The sequence below is a fragment of the Leptonychotes weddellii genome, chromosome 1 (genome assembly GCF_054177405.1).
Source record: "Leptonychotes weddellii isolate Sample4059 chromosome 1, ASM5417740v2, whole genome shotgun sequence".
Taxonomy (NCBI): Eukaryota; Metazoa; Chordata; class Mammalia; order Carnivora; family Phocidae; genus Leptonychotes; species Leptonychotes weddellii.
In genome coordinates this window covers 8,847,079-8,866,518 of record NC_138369.1, presented here as the reverse complement: position 1 = coordinate 8,866,518, position 19,440 = coordinate 8,847,079, and the positions used below count along the sequence as shown (strand labels likewise).

Below are 19,440 nucleotides of genomic sequence, written 5' to 3'. Positions count from 1 at the left end.
GGCCTGACTGGGCCTGAGCTTTGGGTGTGTGTTTTGTATTTTAAGTCCCCACGAAGCTCTGTGCATACGTCTGCATTTGTGCATGGTAGCTGTGTGTGCATGAGCTTCTCAGGACTCCCCCCGGGCTCCTGCTCAGGACGTGCTTGGCCTCAGTTTCAGGGTATCTGGAGGTCTGTATTTGTGCCCTGGCTCTGTGTGTGTCCCCTGCTCTGAGCGTGTGCTGGAGCTGGGGTGTTCACGAAGCCGGTGTGTCTGTCACTGAGGGTTCAGCCCACGCTTCACTGCATGGTCGGCCTGAATTTCCTAGGGTCTGCGGGTCCCAGGCTGTGTGGGTGGAGGGTGGGCAGAGACCCCGGGAGGCCGGGAGGTGGGGTGTGGGGGGGGTGCGGGGGAGCGCAGGGCCGGCCCCGGGGCGGGGCGAGCCGCCCAGGGCTGGGGGCGGGGCGGCCCGGCAGCCTCACTTTGGCGAAGTTGGCGGCGCGGAGGCTGGCCCGGGACGCGCCCGGAGCCCAGGGAAGGAGGGAGGAGGGAGGAGGGAGGGTCGCGGCCGGCCGCCATGGGGCCGGGGACCCGGGGCCGCCGCTGCCGCCGCCCGATGTCGCCGCCGCCACCACTGCCGCCCGCGCGGGCGCTGCCCCTGTTGCTACTGCTAGCGGGGCCCGGGGCTGCAGGTGAGGGGCTGGGACCTAGCGGGCGGGACTGGGTGGGTGGGTTGGGGGAGGGTAAGAGCGGAGTTTAAGGACCCCCGAGTCTGGGGCTGGGGGGCTGGCCTAGGAGCCAAGGACCAGAACGGGGGCAGGGAGCAGGAGCCCGGGGGCTACGTGCCAGTCCCGGGGGGGGGGGCAGGGGCTCAATGGGGGGAAGGAGCAGGGCCCCAGAGGTCCGCAGAATAGGGGCTCAGGAGCGATTAGAGTTGGGGATGAAGGGACCCAGGAATGAGGGAGTGGGAGCTTGAGGTACGGGGATCAGGGACGCAAGATCGGGGGGACCAAGAGTCTGGGGCTCGCTCCCAATGCCCGTCGGTCTGGAGTCCTGGGAAGGTCACGATTGGAGCCCAATGCCCCCAGGTTGGGAACCCCTCGCACAAAAGCCCCCCTACACACCCAGGGCTGGCCTGGCCGGGTGGGGGACGGGGAGGGGGCGCGAAGTTCTCGGAGCTCCGAACTCGGGGAAAAACTTCTCAGGCCGGAGCGCCGCAAGACCCGGAGCCGGAGTACGAGCTGGAGCCACAGCGGCGCCCGCGCCCCTTTCCCCGCCCGCGGCCCCGCTCCCTCCCTTGGCCGCCGGAACCGGGCGGCCACGGGACCCCGCCCCCGCGAGGGGAGGGAAAGGGAGGGCGGGGGGCGCGAGCCCACGTGCTCCTCTCCAGCTCCAGCGCCCCGTCTCCGCAGCCCGAGCCCCTCCCCAGCCGGCCGGGGCCCCCCGCCCCTCCCCCTGCCCGTTCTCCCTTCCCCCGCTTGGGACAATGGCCGCGCCGTCTAGACACCCCCTCCCCCCCGGGCCGGCCTCGCGCTTTCTTTGCCAGACAAAGCGGGACGGGCGGCGGGGCCTGGGCGAGGGCTGCGGGGGCGTACACCCCCAAGGGAGGCCTGGCCGGCGGAAGAGGGGCGCGGGCCGAGAGGCCCTGGCCCGGGGTCCCGGGGAGCCGCTGTGGGCCTCGGCGCTGGGAAGGAAGGGCCTGCACCGCCCAGCCCGGTGCCCGACCGACCGGTGCCCGACCGACCGGGCAGGATCGGGCAGGAGCTGCCGCCCCCGCGGGGCCGGCGCGCACACACACGGCCTATCACACACTCGCAGGCACACACAGCCCTGGGTCACACATGCAGATGGGGACGTGCACACACACACGCACACGCACTACACCCGCAGAATGGATACGCAGCTCACACACTAACATACTGGTACGTACAATTACACATGTTCATACCTATCAGGGATCACCAGCCCAAGGCCTTGTACACGCTGCCTGCACACATTCAGACACATGCAGACAGATCCAAGGCATGCCTGCACCCAGTTTATACCCGCAGACAGGCGCATCCAACCCATACGCAGACACACCTGGGAATACACTGGTCCCGCAGAGACACACAGCTGTATACCAGACGAACAGTTCACATGCACGGGCACTCACGACAGATCCAGCATGCACACACACACCCGTGTACTTCAAGCACACACACATGTCGCTCACATGGCCCATAGTTTGGCGAGGCCCACAGTCTGCATCACGTGGCTCCTAGTGTGAGTTCACAAACCCCCACAGGCCCCTCTCTGGGTGGTAGTGTCCTGTCTGCCTGTCCCCTGAGGAAGGGGACACATGCCATGTTGTCCTATTCTCATGTCCAGCTCAACTTCTGTCTCTTCCTCTCTGTCTCTGTACATCTCAGCCTCTCTGTGTCAGCCTGCGTCTGGTTTCCTTCTCTGTGTCTCCGTTTTTCTCTATCTCCCTCCATCTCTCTCTTTCCATCTCTATCTGTGACACACACACACACAGTAGCCCCACACCTGCCGGCACACAGTTCTCCACTAGCTCACACCCAGCCTCACCACAGACCAGTCTGACAGGACAGTTAGACTGCCACACCCCAGAGGGACACAGCCCTCAGGGATGGGGATGCTGGACAGGGCAGCACATGCCTAGTGCAGGATGCTCCTCCCTTCAACCCACACCCTATCCCTGCACCACCCAGTGCTGGCTGTGCATGGGGTACAGGCCTTGGCCCCTCTCACCAGAGCACCATGCAGCTCTGCCCAGCTGGAGTAGATGCCCGACATCAGGGCAAGAAAGACCCATGGCCCCAGGCCTCCTTGCCCCTGCCCTCTCCATTACCCTGGGATTTGGGCACACAGCCCCAGACCTCCCTTTAACACTCAGCACCCTCACTTCCTGCCTCTGCACCCCCCATTCTGGCAGCTTCCTGAGTCCCCACATCTGGCACAAGTCAGCACCTCCTCCTGCCCGCCCTTGCCTTGTGGTTCCCAGGGCTTGAGCTGGCAGGGACAGCTGCAGCCCCAACAGCTGGGGCCGGGGCGGGGGGCCGTGGGAACTGTGGATGCGGGGGCTCCATGCACCCACAGAGACACCCCCAGCCCATTGCAGCTGTTGCCTGGGGGAGGGAAGGATGGGCTCTGTCACTCTGAGCTAGGGTTCCTGGGTGCCTGGTTGACCCCCCACTTTCCTTTGTCCCTACACAGCACCCCCTTGCCTGGACGGGAGCCCGTGTATGAATGGAGGTCGCTGCACCCAGCTGCCCTCCCGGGAGGCTGCCTGCCTGTGAGTGTCTGGCTCTGAGCCATCAGTGGGTCCTGTGTTGGGGAGGTTGTCTGTCTTCTCCCGTTGCCTCTGTGTCCACCATGGATGCCTTTACCACTTCCTACATGTGTATGGCTTGGGTAACCTCTTGTTTCCCCCCTGGAATCGAGCAGGGTTAAGAACTGAGGAAGGTTAAGAGCAGGGGCTCTGCAATTTGTCTGGCCTGGGTTCAGATCCCACATTGTGTTGCTGACTGCCTGGGACCTAAACCCTTTAAGCTTTTGGTGTCCTGGTCTGGAAAACAGGCACACTAACCCCCACTTCACAGAGTTCTTGGCTGCCTGAGGTCACGTGTAGAGGCCTCTGATGGAGGCAGTTATTATTCAATCAACAGATCTTCAGGGACCAATGGCTTGGCAGTAATGGGTACACCAATTGCATCCTCCCATGTCTCAACATTTAGTGGTGGGGGTACAGGGGACCTGTAATACAGCCCTGCGCTGTCACTTTCTTGCTGTCTGACCTTGGGTTAGTCACTTCTCTCTGGATCTCATGGCATCTGTGAAATAGAGGTGCTTCTCCCTGGCTTGTGACCATGAAGGGGTTCAAGAATTCAGTTGTTGGATAACACAGGGAAAGGCAGAGGGTTGGAGTTGCTGAGTGGAGGCTGGGAAAGAACTGAGCAGAGGGAGACAGAACTCAATTTGAATTCTGGGCTCTGGGATACCTTGAGCAAGTGCTTTGAGCTCTCTGAACCTCAGTTTTTGCAACTGGAAAATGGGGCAATCATAGTTCCTCCTTTATGGGGTTGATTGTAAAGATTAAGAGACACTTCATATGATGAACTCAGCATAGTGCTCAGCGTATAGTCTCAAGGTTTGGGGGAAATGCTTGGTTCCTTTTATAATATCGTCATTAGTAATAGTAGCCATTGATTGATTCATTAATGTATTCGTTTATTCAACTACATGTGTGCCATGCTGGGCGGGTCTGGGGTGAATTTTGATCCCGGAGAGCCCCTTTGAAGTTACACACGCACTTTGACTGGAGCCCCACTTGGGCTTACCCAGGTGGGGGCTTAGCCTGGCCGAGCGGGTTCCTCGGGTTGGGAGTCTGCGATGGTGCGGGGTGGGGGAAAGTGTGACTTTATCTGGAGCCACTCACCTGCGAGGCGGAGCCGCGGGGCCGGGCGCCTGCGCAGTGGAGCTCTGCACCTGGAATACAGCCGACAGGTGAATGCTGCCACGGCTGCCCCGCCCCTCAACAGGTGAATCACCAGCGCGCGCGGCTGCCCGGAGCCCGGATTCCCCGGAGTGGAGCGGGCTGTTCCCAGAGCTGGGCCGTGGGAACCACTCCCCACGGGCCCCCCAATCGCCTTCAAGGTTCTAAATACTCGTGTCTTTTCAGGAACGCCCCAGTATGTCACCCCTCCTCGGATTCCCCCTTAGCCTCTTCCTCAAAGTAGCCTCCCAAGCCGTCGTCTCTGTCTCCTAGTCCTCGCCGCAGCCCCTCCCCTCCCGCTGACCCCCAACCAAGTGTGCTCTCCCCCCTGTCGGTTTCCCCCGAAGCCCTGGCTGTGAGGCGGGGCGCGGGCGGAGGCTGGAACCGGCCCGACCGGTCGGCAGGGGAGCGGGGCGCAGAGCGTGGGAACCCGCCCGGGGCGTCGGGAGGGGGCCGCGCGGCCGCGCCCTGCCTGGCGGTGGGACCCGCAGTCCCCGGCGCCCGGCGCAGCGCGCCCCCTCTCGGCGCGCAGTCGTGACGGACGTCCTCGCCCAGCGGGTCTTTGGGGAGGGGGCTGGGAGCCTGGCCTTCCTTTCTTAACACCGTGGGCACCCCTGCCCTGCCGTGTCCTGGCCTGTTTTGCTGGGGGCCGGGGTGATGGGGGGATTTTGTGGGTGACGCTAGGGACTGAGTCAGCTGCCTGAGGTTAGCCCCAAGCGGCTGGGGCGAGCCAGAGGGAGGAACCGCGCGAGGGGTGGGCAGCGTCGGGGGCGGGGCCTTGGACCCTCTTGCCAGTCCAAACCCTTCCCTCCCACCCCGCCAGTGTCCCTCTGGAGGTTTCCAGTCTCAAGGCCAACCGCCTTATTTCCCTCCTACTCAAGGTTGCCTTGGTGGGTTTGGGGAAGGGTCTGCAGGCCGAAGGACTCTCCACCTCCTCCTCCCGGTGGCAGGAAGGGTTGTATGTGCCTCCAGGAAAGGAGTGGAGGATTTGTGAGAGTTACCCTGTCTGTCCACATGAGAGCTACCCATCTGTGAACTGCGCTGTGGATTTGGGTCTGAATGTTCGCCAGGCCAGTATGTCGAATTGGCTGTCCCGCTGTGTTATCTGTGTATGTTTCTGAGTCTGTCTGTGTGTGCCTGAGTGGTTGTCTTCTGGAGTCTGAGACTTTGCATTTGCTAATTCCCTCTGCCTGGAAGGCTCTTCCTCACACAGCCCCATGGCCCCCTCCCTCACCTTCTTCAGTCTGAAAATATCCTGTTTGCCTTTCTTCCTTGCTCATCTCCCTCATCCTGTGTCCTAGTTTCCTGGCTACCATAACAAACCATCAAAAACTGGGTGGTTTACAACAACAGAAATTTATTCTCACAGTTCTGGGGGCCAGAAGTCTGAAATCCAGGTGTTGGCAGCCATGCTGTCCCCAGTGGCCTCTTCCACCTCCTGGCAGCTCCAGGCACTCCTTGCCTTGTGGGGGAAGCACTCCAGGGTCTGCTTCTGTCTTCCACATGGCCTTCTCCTCTTTCTCCCAAATCTCCCTCTGCCAATGGATTTAGGGGCCCATTTGGAAAATTCAGGATGATCTCATCTTGCTATCTGTCACTTAGTTACATCCGCAAAGACTCTTTTTCCAAATAAGGTCAGAATCACAGGTTCTGGGACATGGGCATTTCTTTTCTGGGGCCATCACTCAAAACCCACTGAACTCTTCATGGCCCTTGCCGCCCCATGCTGGCATGTTATATAATTCATTATTAGTGTATCTTCTCTTTGCCCAACTTGGCTGTGAGCATAAAGAGGGTGGGGATGACTTTTAATGTATTTGCGACTGTATTCCTATTGCTAAAAACATAGTAGGTACTCAGTGAATATTGGTTGCACGAATGAGCGGGTGTGCCTGTTTGTTGGGCTGTTTGCTTGTGTGTTTCTTGCCTGTCACGTGTGTGTCTGGGATGCACCTGCCCCGTACCACCCTGGTACTGCCCTGTACTAAGCTATCTCTGCCCACAGGTGCCCACCAGGATGGGTGGGCGAGCGGTGCCAGCTGGAAGACCCCTGCCATTCGGGCCCCTGTGCTGGCCGGGGCGTCTGTCAGAGCTCCGTGGTGGCAGGCACCGCCCGGTTCTCCTGCCGCTGCCCCCGTGGCTTCCGAGGTAAGGGACGATCTGGAGGGGAGCCCAAGACAGGCAAGGGTGTGAACAGCCCAAGCTCACCCTCTCCTGGTCCCTCTAGGTCCCGACTGCTCCCTGCCGGACCCCTGCCTCAGCAGTCCCTGTACCCATGGTGCCCGCTGCTCGGTGGGGCCCGATGGCCGCTACATCTGCTCCTGCCCACCTGGCTACCAGGGCCGCAGCTGCCGAAGCGATGTGGATGAGTGCCGGGTGGGAGGGCCCTGCCGCCATGGTGGCACCTGCCTCAACACGCCTGGTTCCTTCCGCTGCCAGTGCCCAGCTGGCTACACGGGGCCACTGTGTGAGAACGCTGCGGTGCCCTGCGCCCCCTCGCCGTGCCGTAACGGGGGCACATGTAGACAGAGTGGCGATCTCACCTATGACTGCGCCTGCCTTCCTGGTGAGGGAGCTGTGCCCTGGGGAGGTGGCAGGAGTGCAGGGACCGCTGGCCAGCCTGGCAGTGACCATCTTTGCGTCCCCCTCCCATGCTAGGGTTCGAGGGCCAGAACTGTGAAGTGAATGTGGACGACTGTCCAGGACACCGATGTCTAAATGGGGGGACATGTGTGGATGGCGTCAACACCTACAACTGCCAGTGCCCTCCTGAATGGACAGGTGAGCAGCAGGGCTGGCGACAGCCAGGTGGCAGGCCCTGGGTGGGCAAGCAGCGGGTGTGGACTGGTGCGTCTGTGTGCCACAGGCCAATTCTGCACGGAGGACGTGGACGAATGTCAGCTGCAGCCCAACGCTTGCCACAATGGGGGCACCTGCTTCAACACTCTGGGTGGCCACAGCTGTGTGTGTGTCAATGGCTGGACAGGCGAGAGCTGCAGTCAGAATATCGATGACTGCGCCACGGCTGTGTGCTTCCATGGGGCCACCTGCCATGACCGTGTGGCCTCGTTCTACTGTGCCTGTCCCATGGGCAAGACTGGTGAGTGGCTGTTTTCCTTATAGGCAGCAGGGCGCTGTCGATGGTTCTGCAGTGGGGGCAGGGATGGGGTCTGACTCGAGTGTTAGAATGATTATGCTGGAGGCCAGGTTTGGGGTGCAGGGTGAGCCTGGGAGGGGCCTAAGCAGAGGCTGGCCCACAGTCCAGGGCAGTAGCCATGGGAACAGAGAGCTATCCTGTGACTGAGAAGGAGACGGGACCTCTGCAAGTGGCAGAGGTCAGGGAAAGTGTTTGGGAGGGGGACTTGGCTATGGAGGGCAGGGCATGTCAGGCAGAGGATACTGCAGAAGGAAAGGCTTGAGGGTCTATAATCAGAAAAGGAGTCTACAGATTTTAAAACAATATGTGGATGTTCCCAACTCATTTACAAATGGTTCAGAAAAATAAAAAATAGGTAAAGCTTTTTTTTTTTTTTAAAGATTTTATTTATTTATTTGAGACAGAATGAGAGAGAGAGAGAGCACATGAGAGGGGGGAGGGTCAGAGGGAGAAGCAGGCTCCCCGCCGAGCAGGGAGCCCGATGCGGGACTTGATCCCGGGACTCCAGGATCATGACCTGAGCCGAAGACAGTCGCTTAACCGACTGAGCCACCCAGGCGCCCCAAGAAATAGGTAAAGCTTAACAAGAGTTGAATCTAGGTGGTGGGCGTATGAATCAACTTTGCAGTACGTTTGACAGTTCTCATCATAAATTGTTGGGGAAGATAGCTACTAAATGCACTGCAGGTTAATAAAGACAAAACACAAAACGATATGTGGGGCATGTGGGACATTTGGGCAGAGCTGGAGGGTCCACCCTTGGACTCTGCCTACCCCTTTTCAGGGCTTCTGTGTCATCTGGATGACGCCTGCGTCAGCAACCCCTGTCACGAGGATGCTATCTGCGACACGAACCCCGTGAATGGCCGGGCCATCTGCACCTGTCCACCAGGCTTCACCGGCGGGGCATGTGACCAGGATGTGGATGAGTGCTCCATTGGTGAGGGGGGTGCGGTCCGAGAGTTGGGAGGGAGGGGAGAGGCAGGTCCTTAGCCACCCACACTCACACTGGCGATGCCCACTCCTGCAGGTGCCAACCCATGTGAGCACCTGGGCCGGTGCGTGAACACACAGGGCTCGTTCCTGTGCCAGTGCGGCCGTGGCTACACTGGCCCGCGCTGCGAGACCGACGTCAACGAGTGCCTATCCGGGCCCTGCCGCAACCAGGCCACGTGCCTCGACCGCATAGGCCAGTTCACCTGCATCTGCATGGCAGGTGCGTGGTGGGTGTGGCCGGGGCAGTGGGCGAGGCTGGGGCGGAGCCGAAGCTGGGGGCGTGGCAAGGAAAGCCTGCAGGCCACACACCCCCACCTCCCTTCTGGGTGAAACTGTGTCTGGAACGGGACCCTGAGACGAGGTGGAGGCTGGGCCATAGCAGAATCTTTGTGCGAGGCTGGGGCCATGGTCAAATGGAGTCTGTAGAACCTCAGATGGGCTGGGAGTGGAGTCTGTGACTTAGGACCCACTGGGGGGGGGGGGTGGAGATGATATGAGGGTGGGACCAGGAGCTTGCAGTGGGTCAAGGTGGAGCCTGCAGACCATCTTTCCCTAACGCTGGGGTGGGATTGAGGCTGGGCCCAAGGTTATAGTGGGCCCTGGGGCTGGTAGCTGAGGACCTGGTAGAGTGTGAGGACTACAGAGGGAAGGAGGGTGGTCTGAAGGCAAGGCCCATATGGAATCACATAAGCCTTGGACCAGTTGGATCCACAGCGGGGTGAGGATGAGGCCACTCATGAGGCCAAAAGCTGAATCTGGGATTGGGCTGGTGGGTGGGGGGCAAGGCCAAGCAAGGCTCAGGGGAGCTGTCTATGGGTGGGAAAGGGAGTACCTTCCCATTTGCTCTCCCTTTATAGAAGCGGCTAAGCCCCACTGCTCTAATCCTCCTCCCTTACTCCCTAGGCTTTACAGGCACCTATTGTGAGGTGGACATGGATGAGTGTCAAAGCAGCCCGTGTGTCAATGGTGGGGTCTGCAAGGACAGAGTCAACGGCTTCAGCTGCACCTGCCCCTCAGGTGAGGACGCTGGGCCAGAGAGCCTGAAAAAGACAGGTCCCTGCAGAGGCAAAGGCTCTAGGGGAGCCTATAAGACCATGCTAGTGGATAACTGTCATAACAGAAACCACATACTATGAAAGATATTGAAATTAATTTAAAACTAAGTTGGGGCGCCTGAGTGGCTCAGTTGGTTAAGCATCTGATTCTTGATCTCAGCTCAGGTCTTGATCTCAGGGTTGTGATTTCAAGCCCTGCGTTGGGCTCCACGCTGGGCATGGAGCCTATTTAAAACACAAACAGACAAAAAAACACACATACAAAAAACTAATGATCATCCCACTCATCCCACCCAAACAAGGCAGGGCTGGCAGGGGGTGACTTCTCTGACCCTATCCGGGCCTCTGCCCATCCCACTCCCCGCCCTAAGGCTTCAGTGGGGCCATGTGTCAGCTGGATGTGGATGAGTGCGCAAGCACACCCTGCCGGAATGGAGCCAAGTGCGTGGACCAGCCCGATGGCTACGAATGCCGCTGTGCAGAGGGTGAGAGAGGGCCAGTGACAGGCCAGCAAGAGTCTGGAGAAGGGGCAAGGGAGGGGGAAGGCAAATAACAGCCTTGGGGAAAATTTGGGGGCGGGGCTGCAGCAAGGCACGAGTAGAGCCAATGACAGAGCCATGGGAGGGAGCCAATGATGGATGTAAGCAGTGGTAAGACTAGGGGTGGGGCCAGTGGGTCTGGCAGAGAGGGTGCACCTTGGTAGAGGGGGCGTGTCCAAATCCCTCTATCTCCAGGCACTTCCCATGTGTCCCCATTTCCAGTCCAGAGTGGAGAGTGAGGCGGAACAGGGCTGATACTGTAAGGATTGGAGGCGGGGTTACGGTTGGGGATGGGATTTATCTGTGCAAGTGTCTTGGCCAGGGGCGAGTCTTGGAGCTTGTGGCTGGATGGAGTTGGGGGCGGGGCCTGAATTGAGCCCACCTCCTGGTGGCTAGATGGGCGGGGCCTGAGGTAGAGCTGGGCCAGGATTGGGCTGAGGCCACGGCTGTGGGCAGGACCTTGGCACGTGGGTGGAGCCTGACCCTTTGGTCCTCCAGGCTTCGAGGGCACGCTGTGTGAGCGCAACGTGGACGACTGCTCCCCGGACCCGTGCCACCATGGGCGCTGTGTGGACGGCATTGCCAGCTTCTCGTGCGCCTGCGCCCCGGGATACACAGGCACGCGCTGTGAGAGCCAGGTGGACGAGTGCCGCAGCCAGCCCTGCCGCCACGGGGGCAAATGTCTAGACTTGGTGGACAAATATCTCTGCCGCTGCCCTCCTGGCACCACAGGTGGGGCTGGAGGCTGGGCTGGGGCAGAAACAGTACATCTGGAAGGGCACAGAGGGCTTGGGAATGGTGCTCCTGGTGGGGCTCACTGGTGGCTTCCCCTGCGGTGTTCCCCCTCCCCAGGAGTGAACTGCGAGGTGAACATTGATGACTGTGCCAGCAACCCCTGCACCTTTGGAGTCTGCCGGGATGGCATCAACCGCTATGACTGTGTCTGCCAGCCTGGCTTCACAGGTTGGCAAGTGGCTGCCATGGGGAGAGGGTCTTTATTGGGTGAGAGGGTGAGGGTGAAATCACCCTATTCTTGGCTGAGTTTGCCCCTCTCTTTGCATTCGCTTGTCCAATGAGATTGTCCACACTTAGCCCTGCGGTTGTGCTCTCTCCCACTGGCCTGAGGTTGTCCCCATATCAGCTCAAGGTTATCTTGGAACACACACGAGGGTGTCCAGTCTCAGGGATGGGGGTGTTTCTGCAGGGGGCCAAAGTAATCCTTGGTGAAAATGAAGGTGACTTCATGTAAGTTTGGGGACGAGTATGATCTGGGGCAAGGCAGCTCTGGGTTGAGGAGGTGGCTGTCTTAATTTGTACAAGAGCTGATGTGTTATGAAATGAGGTTGTTCTTGCTCAAGGGCCGTGCTAAATTCAGCAAGGTTGCCTTTCCCCGTTGGCACCATCGCCCTTGTCCTGGGATGAAGTTGCCTTCGTGCTCTCCAGGGCCCCTTTGCAACGTGGAGATCAACGAGTGTGCGTCCAGTCCGTGCGGTGATGGAGGTTCCTGTATGGATGGGGAAAATGGCTTCCACTGCCTCTGCCCTCCCGGCTCCCTGCCCCCACTCTGCCTCCCCCCGAGCCATCCCTGTGCCCAAGAACCTTGCAGTCATGGTGTCTGCCACGATGCACCCGGAGGGTGAGGCTCCTCCCCAGCCCCTGACCCCCTGCTGCCTCCCTGCCCACGGGCATTCCCTGACTGCCTTCCCCTCCAGGTTCCGCTGTGTGTGTGAGCCTGGCTGGAGTGGTCCCCGATGCAGCCAGAGCCTTGCTCGAGATGCCTGTGAATCGCAGCCCTGCCAGTCCGGCGGCACCTGCACCAGCGATGGAATGGGCTTCCACTGTACCTGTCCCCCTGGTGTCCAGGGTGTGTGTTCCCACGTTCCCACCCCAGGCTCTCCCTCCCCACTTCTTCCTGCTCATTTCCTTTCTGCTCCACTCTCCCTCCTCTACATTTGCCTTTTTTTTTTCCCTTTCCCTCTGCCGCCCACCCCCCCCCCGCCCCAGGAGCTTTGGAGGTGGGTATCAAGGTGGGGACCCTGGAGGGAGATGGGGACAAGGAATCTGTCAAGACTGTCTCACTCTGCCTGCCCACCACAGGCCGTCAGTGTGAGCTGCCATCCCCCTGTGCCCCGAACCCCTGTGAGCACGGGGGCCACTGTGAGTCTGCCCCGGGCCAGCTGCCTGTCTGCTCCTGCCCCCCCGGCTGGCAAGGTACACCACTTGCTCCTTCCTCCTCCTCCTCTCCTTCACCTCCTCTGCACCCCGCTGCATACTGGGTGGTTCTGGGGACCCAGAGGGAAACGTACCCTTGGCTCTGTCTTTTGAGGGGGCTTCTTTTTAGGAAGGGACCGAGCTGGACACGGACACCTGCAGCCTGTGTGGTCAGTTCTGGAGAAGACGAACGGATATGGTGGTGGGAAAGTTAGGACTCAGGCGGAGGGTTTGGGGACAGCTTCCTGGAGGGGCAGACCTCATCAGAATGCATTCACTACCCACTTAAATAAGGGGAAGGCAGTTTGGGAACCGCATGTGCAAAACACCCAGAGGCAAATGACCGCATATCTTGTATTCACCCACCTCAGCCTTCTTACCCACCTCAGGTTCTTCCTGAGTGCCAGGTACTCTCAGGCCCTACCCTGCACCCTCTAACCCTAGATGTTACCTTGCTCCCCATCCCCAGGCCCACGATGCCAGCAGGATGTGGATGAATGTGCTGGCCCCTCACCCTGTGGCTCCCACGGTACCTGCACCAACCTGGAGGGGAGTTTCAGCTGTACCTGCCATAGGGGGTATAGTGGCCCTTCCTGTGATCAGGACATCGATGACTGTGACCCCAGTGAGTTCAGGGGAGCCCCCGGGGGTGCTGCTCTAGAGAACATGTTCCTCAAGCCCATACTGTGTACCCAGAACTGAGCTTTCATCTTCATACTTCTCTTAACTTTTCCCATTTTATTCTTGAAAGCCGAGGCCCCAAAGAGGTTAGGTGACTTGCCCAAGGTCGTGAAGCAAGAGGGATGAGGTGGGATTGGAGCACAGGTCTGTCTGAAGCCCGTAGACTGCCTCTGGCAACAAGCAAGTTAACATTATGTGTCAAGTATGACATAATAGGCCCCTAGTGAGTCCTCCCGGAGCACTAATAGACCAGTAACGCAAGCCACATATATACTTAAAATTTTTCTAGTAGCCACGTTGAAAAAGTAAAAAAAAAAAAAAAAAAAGATTAAATTTAATAATTTTTTTAATTTAAACTAATATATAAAAATGTTATCTTGACATGTAATCAATATAAAATTATTGAGATATTTTACATTCATTTTTTTTTCATGCTGAATCTTCAAAATCAGAAATCGAGGGTTTATTCTACACTTATAGCACCTCCCAATTTGGGCCAGCCACATGTCAAGGGCTTAGTGGCCACACATGGCCAGTGGCCACACATGGCCAATGGCCACCATACTGGCGGGCATAGGTGTGGAGGAGGCCTTCTGTGCTGTGCCCAGCAATTAAAAAGACACAATAGCAGCATGTGCTTGGCAGCTCAAAGGGACCTTTTGGCTCCCCTATCTCCCTCCTCCTTGCACATAGGTGAGGTTTCCAGATACGGGAGGAGATGAGGCCACAGAGGGGACAGAATTTGATCCCTCTGATCAAACGTGCCCCTCCCAGTTAAGCCTGGTTTCCTCCTGATTCCCTGCTATGAAAGGCATGGTTGGGTCAGGTTGGGCTGATGGGGGGTGAGGGGTATGACCAGACCTTCTCCCTTTGGACCTTAGACCCCTGCCTGAATGGTGGCTCCTGTCAGGATGGCGTGGGCTCCTTTTCGTGCTCCTGCCTCCCTGGCTTCGCTGGTCCCCGTTGTGCCCGAGATGTGGACGAGTGTCTCAGCAGCCCCTGTGGCCCGGGCACCTGCACCGACCACGTGGCCTCCTTTACCTGCACGTGCCCACCTGGTTATGGAGGTTTCCACTGTGAGCAGGACCTACCGGACTGCAGCCCCAGGTGTGTGGGGCCTCTACCGGGAGCTCAGGGACCCTGGCATCGGATGGGGTGTGGAACATGAGAAGGGGTGGGGACAGGAAGGGGGTTCTCGGCGTGGCACCCACCTCACAGCTCTGATTCGTGATGGAGCACTGTCCGGGAAGGGTCAGGGCATCTGTTTGGAGGTCACCTTAGAGATGCTGGTTCCTAAGGGAGTGAGGCCAGGCCAGGGCAGGGCCTCCACGTGTCTCCCACCTTAGGTCTGAAGTACTTGGTAAATTGGGGCTAAGGGAGAGGAAGGGGCGGGACCTCTGCTGGGGCTGCGGCTTCTTGTGGCAGGTAGGGGTCAGAGAAGAGTGCCCTCTCCACGCGGGGAGGGGCCAGGAAGGCGGGGCCTGCATGGGGGCGGAGCCTGACCCCTCCCTCCCTTCCCCTCCAGCTCCTGCTTCCATGGCGGGACCTGCGTGGACGGCGTGAGCTCGTTCAGATGCCAGTGCCGCCCCGGCTACACTGGCGCACACTGCCAGCACGAGGCCGACCCCTGCCTCTCTCGGCCCTGTCTGCACGGGGGCGTCTGCACTGCTGCCCACCCTGGCTTCCGCTGCACCTGCCCGGAGGGCTTCACTGGCACGCAGTGCCAGGTGGGCGGGGTCACCAGGGGCCCCGAGGAGGAATTTGGAGGGCTGTTCTGGGGTAGGGGCCTGCCCGAGACCCTGGAGAAGCTGGGGTGCGGCTCCTCGGGGGTCCTCGAGTGCTGACGCTGACAACTTGCCCTCCAGACGCTGGTAGACTGGTGCAGCCGCGCGCCCTGTCAGAACGGGGGTCGCTGCGCCCCGACCGGGGCCACCTTCTACTGCCTTTGCCCTCCGGGGTGGAGCGGCCGCCTCTGTGACATCCGGAGTGTGCCCTGCAGGGAGGCCGCAGCCCAGCTCGGTGAGGGGGAGCACAGAGGCGGGGTGTGGGGCTCCGGAGGGGGTGTGTGCACACCTTGCTAATGTGAATACAGTAAGGTATGGCAGAGCGTACGGGCGGGATGGGGTGTGTGGCTCAGTGTTGGTGGATGTGTAACGTGGCACAGCTGGTCAGGGCCAGGATGGTGTATGCCTTGGTCACCACGAGGTAGCGGGATGATGTCGGTGATGCCACGTGTGACCGAGCTAGTGCGCGCAGCAGAGGTGTGGGTATGTGTCGGTGACTGAGCCCGTGCCAGTTTGGGGGGTGGCTGTATGACAACCCGATGGGGTGTGCGTGAGACCCTGGTGACTGATGGCCTCAGGGATGTTCGGTGATGCTGGGAGCGATGCAGGCAGGAAGGGGCAAACCCGTGCCTGATCCGGCTCTCCTCTGCGCAGGGGTACGGCTGGAAGAGCTGTGTCAGACAGGTGGGCGGTGTGTGGATAAGGACAATTCCCACTACTGCGTGTGCCCAGAAGGCCGCACGGGCAGCCACTGTGAGCAGGAGGTGGACCCCTGCTTGGCCCAGCCCTGCCAACATGGGGGCACCTGCCGAGGCTACGTGGGGGGTTATGTGTGTGAGGTAAGGGGCACCCAGAGTCGGGGAGAGGGGAGCTCGTCATGCTGGGTGTGTCTGCACACACATTGCCATGTATCTGTGACCTGGTGTGGGTGTGTCTCTCTAGGCATGTCTGGGTTTTTGCTTTTGTGTCTCTGGGTATAATCTTGTGGGTGTATTTCTTGGTTGATCTGAGGGACTTTCTGTGTGTCTGGGTGTGCCTCTGTCTTTGGTTGTTTCCTGGATGTATCTATCCCTCTGTGCGCCCCGTCTTTGGGGTATGAATGCACGTGCTGGTGTCCGAGTGCATCTCTGGTTGTATGTGCATGGGGAACATCTGGGCCTCTGGATGGTTCTCCTGTGCATTTGTATGTGTGTGTCCCTTTGCACTGGCTGTGTCTCCAGCCCTCTGTGTCTGGGTGTCCTCTGTGAGTGGGTGTGTTTCCTTGTACTTGTGTGTGTGTGTTTCTGCACACAGGGCAGTCCTCTGTGTGTTGGATGAGACTGTATGTCCTTTTGTCCTGTGATCTCTGTGTCTTCATGGGGCGTATCGGTGTCCCTCTGGGCTTAGAGGTCCCTGTCTCACATCACTGCAGTGTCCAGCTGGCTACACGGGGGACAACTGTGAGGATGATGTAGACGAGTGTGCCTCCCAGCCCTGCCAGCACGGTGGCTTCTGCATTGACCTTGTGGCCCGCTATCTCTGCTCCTGCCCCCCAGGAACACTGGGTATGCCAGGGCCAGGGTTGGGGCACAGGGTGGGAGGCTGGGTCTCCATCCCCTCCTGACTGCTCCCCGATCCTCCCTTCCCCAAGGCGTGCTCTGTGAGATTAATGAGGACGACTGTGGCCCAGGCCCACCCCTGGACCAGGGCCCCCGGTGCCTGCACAATGGTACCTGTGTGGACCTGGTGGGTGGCTTCCGCTGCACCTGCCCCCCCGGGTACACTGGCTTGCGCTGTGAGGCGGACATCAATGAGTGTCACCCGGGTGCCTGCCATGATGCACACACTCGGGATTGTCTGCAGGACCTAGGTGGGGGCTTCCGCTGCATTTGCCGAGCAGGCTTCACAGGTAAGCATGGGAGAGGCGGCTGCCCTGGGACCCTGCCTGTGTGCCTACGCTGTGGCTGATCCGCTAGCTCCTGCTTGTCTAGGTCCCCGCTGTCAGACTGTCCTGTCTCCCTGCGAGTCCCAGCCGTGCCAGCACGGAGGCCAGTGCCGTCCCAGCCCAGGCCCTGGGGGTGTGCTGACATTTACCTGTCACTGCATTCCGGTAGGTCACATCGGTGTCTCTGGGGGAGGAGTGCGAGCATGGCCTCGCTGGAGGGCGTGGCTTTAGGGGAGAAGAGGTGGAAGGGAAGGGGGTTCCTGAGAAATACTGAAAATACCTGGAGAGAGAGAGAGTGTGTGTGTCTTTGGGGGCAGGGAGGCACTGGGGTTTGGAGACCTGGCCTCCTGGGGAAGGCGGGGCTTTTCTGCAAGGTGGGGCCTCCAGTGGGCAAGGGAGAGGTTGGGCGGGACCGGGGAGATTGGAGGCTCAACCTTCTCAAGACTTGACCCCCTATCCTCCCCTCTCTCTCTTCTCCTCCCTTCCAAATCCCTCCCTCCCCTCTCTTTCCCCAACCGGATCCCATCTCCAGCCGTTCTGGGGCCCGCGTTGCGAGCGGGTGGCGCGCTCCTGCCGGGAGCTGCAGTGTCCGGCGGGCGTCCCGTGCCAGCAGACGGTCCGTGGGCCGCGCTGCGCCTGTCCCCCCGGGCTGTCGGGGCCCGCCTGCCGGGGCGTGCGGGGGTCGCCGCCGGGGGCCGCCAACGCCAGCTGCGTGGCCTCCCCGTGCCTCCACGGTGGCTCCTGCCGCCCAGCGCCGCTCGCCCCCTTCTTCCGCTGCGCGTGCGCGCCGGGCTGGGCCGGAGCGCGCTGCGAGGCGCCCGCGGCGGCGCCCGAGGCCCCGGAGGAGCCTCTGTGCCCGAGCGCAGCCTGCGAGGCCAAGAGCGGGGACAAGCGCTGTGACCGCGAGTGCAACAGCCCGGGCTGCGGCTGGGACGGCGGCGACTGCTCGCTGAGCGTGGGCGACCCCTGGCGGCAGTGCGCGGCGCTGCAGTGCTGGCGCCTCTTCAACAACAGTCGCTGTGACCCCGCCTGCAGCTCGCCCGCCTGCCTCTATGACAACTTCGATTGCCGCGCGGGCGGCCGCGAGCGCGCCTGCAAGTGAGCCCCTCCGTCTGTCTGTCGTCCCTTTGACCGGTCCGTCTGACCGCTCGCCTCGGTCTGCGTCTTCTCCGTCCTGTGTCTTCTCCGTCCGTGTGCCACACCTGCCCATCCGTGGGCCCCGCCCCTCTATCCGCCCCTTCACTGGCCTGTTCAGTCCACCCTTAGACTGTCTGTTGGATGTCCACTCATTGGACCCCTCGGTTTCTTCGTGTACCCTGTCTGCCTGGCTGAGTGCTGTTTGTCTGTCTCTGCGGCTCATCTGCCCACCCATGTGCCACTGTTGTCTGTCCCTCCGTCCACACACGACATGACCTTCTCAGTGAGCTCCTCCCTGGCCTCCCCCAGTACTTCCCCTGCTTTATTTTTCTCCTTAGCATTTAATTCCATGTAGCACCGTGTGTGTATGTGTGTGTTTATATTTAGCTTTGACTGATGTGTAATTGAAATGCTGTGTATTCAGCTGCTCATTCATCTCTCTTAATGTCTGTCTCTGCCCACTGGAATTCCTCCTCTTCCTGGGCAAGGATTTGTGTCTGAGCCATATCCTGGAGGCCTACAGCAGCATCCAACAGACAGCGGGCATCTGTCAATATTTATTTATGACTAGTTCCTGAAGGAACGGCCGGATTTGCAGAAGGCCTGACACCTGTCGGATGCCTTCTAGCTCTCTGTGCTCTCACCGTCTGTCCCCCTTGTGTCTCCGGAGTCTGGGTGCTCTCCGGTGTGTGTGCAGGGGTGTTGGATGACCCTGACCCCACTCCTCCCTTCCCTCAGCCCAGTGTACGAGAAGTACTGTGCGGACCACTTTGCCGATGGCCGCTGCGACCAGGGCTGCAACACGGAGGAGTGCGGCTGGGACGGGCTGGACTGTGCGGGCGAGGTGCCGGCCCTGCTGGCCCGCGGCGTGCTGGTGCTCACCGTGCTGCTGCCGCCCGAGGAGCTGCTGCGCTCCAGCGCCGACTTCCTGCAGCGGCTCAGCGGCATCCTGCGCACCTCACTGCGCTTCCGCCTGGACGAACACGGCCAGGCCATGGTCTTCCCTTACCACCGGCCCGGTCCTGGCTCCGAATCCCGGAACCGGCGGGAGCTGGCCCCCGAGGTGATCGGGTGAGTGCTCCACCCTGGAGGAGCCGTGAGGTTCCTTGGGGTGCTGAGCTGGGAGGGGAGGGTCCCTGCTCATCAGGTCTTGTGTGTTTCACTTCCCTTAACATCTTGGGGAGCCTTCCTGGTGATGTGACCAGCACGTCCCACCTTCGACACCTTTGTCATTTGGGGTTGGGTCATTCTTTGCTGTGGGGGGTTGTCTTGTGTGCTCCAGGATGCTCAGCAGCAGCATGCTTGGCCTCCACCCACTCACTACGTGCGGGTAGCAGCCCCCTCCACGCCCCCCCCCCCCGCAAGATGTGACAACCAGAAGTGCCTCCGGGTACCGGCAAGGGTCCTCTGGGGAGCAGAGTGGTTAAGGGCATGTGTAGTTTTTGCCTTTTTTTTTTTTTTTTAGAAATGGAAAACAGA

The 19,440-nt window shown here is 60.2% G+C and overlaps 1 protein-coding gene across 1 annotated transcript in view; it reads left to right on the top strand.

The window, feature by feature from the left end:
• Positions 1-486: 486 nt before the first annotated feature.
• Positions 487-19,440, top strand: part of NOTCH3 (notch receptor 3) — a 32,235-nt gene continuing 13,281 nt past the window's right edge. Inside the window, exons 1-25 of the mRNA XM_081814146.1 lie at positions 487-671; positions 3,199-3,277; positions 6,483-6,625; positions 6,705-7,043; positions 7,136-7,258; positions 7,344-7,577; positions 8,419-8,574; positions 8,665-8,850; positions 9,534-9,647; positions 10,057-10,170; positions 10,723-10,956; positions 11,077-11,187; positions 11,668-11,860; positions 11,937-12,088; positions 12,322-12,435; positions 12,905-13,060; positions 13,998-14,223; positions 14,642-14,843; positions 14,982-15,135; positions 15,555-15,739; positions 16,312-16,444; positions 16,531-16,788; positions 16,871-16,989; positions 17,357-17,922; positions 18,700-19,032. Of these exons, the coding sequence (XP_081670272.1) occupies positions 557-671; positions 3,199-3,277; positions 6,483-6,625; positions 6,705-7,043; positions 7,136-7,258; positions 7,344-7,577; positions 8,419-8,574; positions 8,665-8,850; positions 9,534-9,647; positions 10,057-10,170; positions 10,723-10,956; positions 11,077-11,187; positions 11,668-11,860; positions 11,937-12,088; positions 12,322-12,435; positions 12,905-13,060; positions 13,998-14,223; positions 14,642-14,843; positions 14,982-15,135; positions 15,555-15,739; positions 16,312-16,444; positions 16,531-16,788; positions 16,871-16,989; positions 17,357-17,922; positions 18,700-19,032 (4,739 nt within the window). The 5' untranslated portion in view covers positions 487-556. The remainder of the gene's footprint in view (positions 672-3,198; positions 3,278-6,482; positions 6,626-6,704; positions 7,044-7,135; positions 7,259-7,343; positions 7,578-8,418; positions 8,575-8,664; positions 8,851-9,533; positions 9,648-10,056; positions 10,171-10,722; positions 10,957-11,076; positions 11,188-11,667; positions 11,861-11,936; positions 12,089-12,321; positions 12,436-12,904; positions 13,061-13,997; positions 14,224-14,641; positions 14,844-14,981; positions 15,136-15,554; positions 15,740-16,311; positions 16,445-16,530; positions 16,789-16,870; positions 16,990-17,356; positions 17,923-18,699; positions 19,033-19,440) is intronic.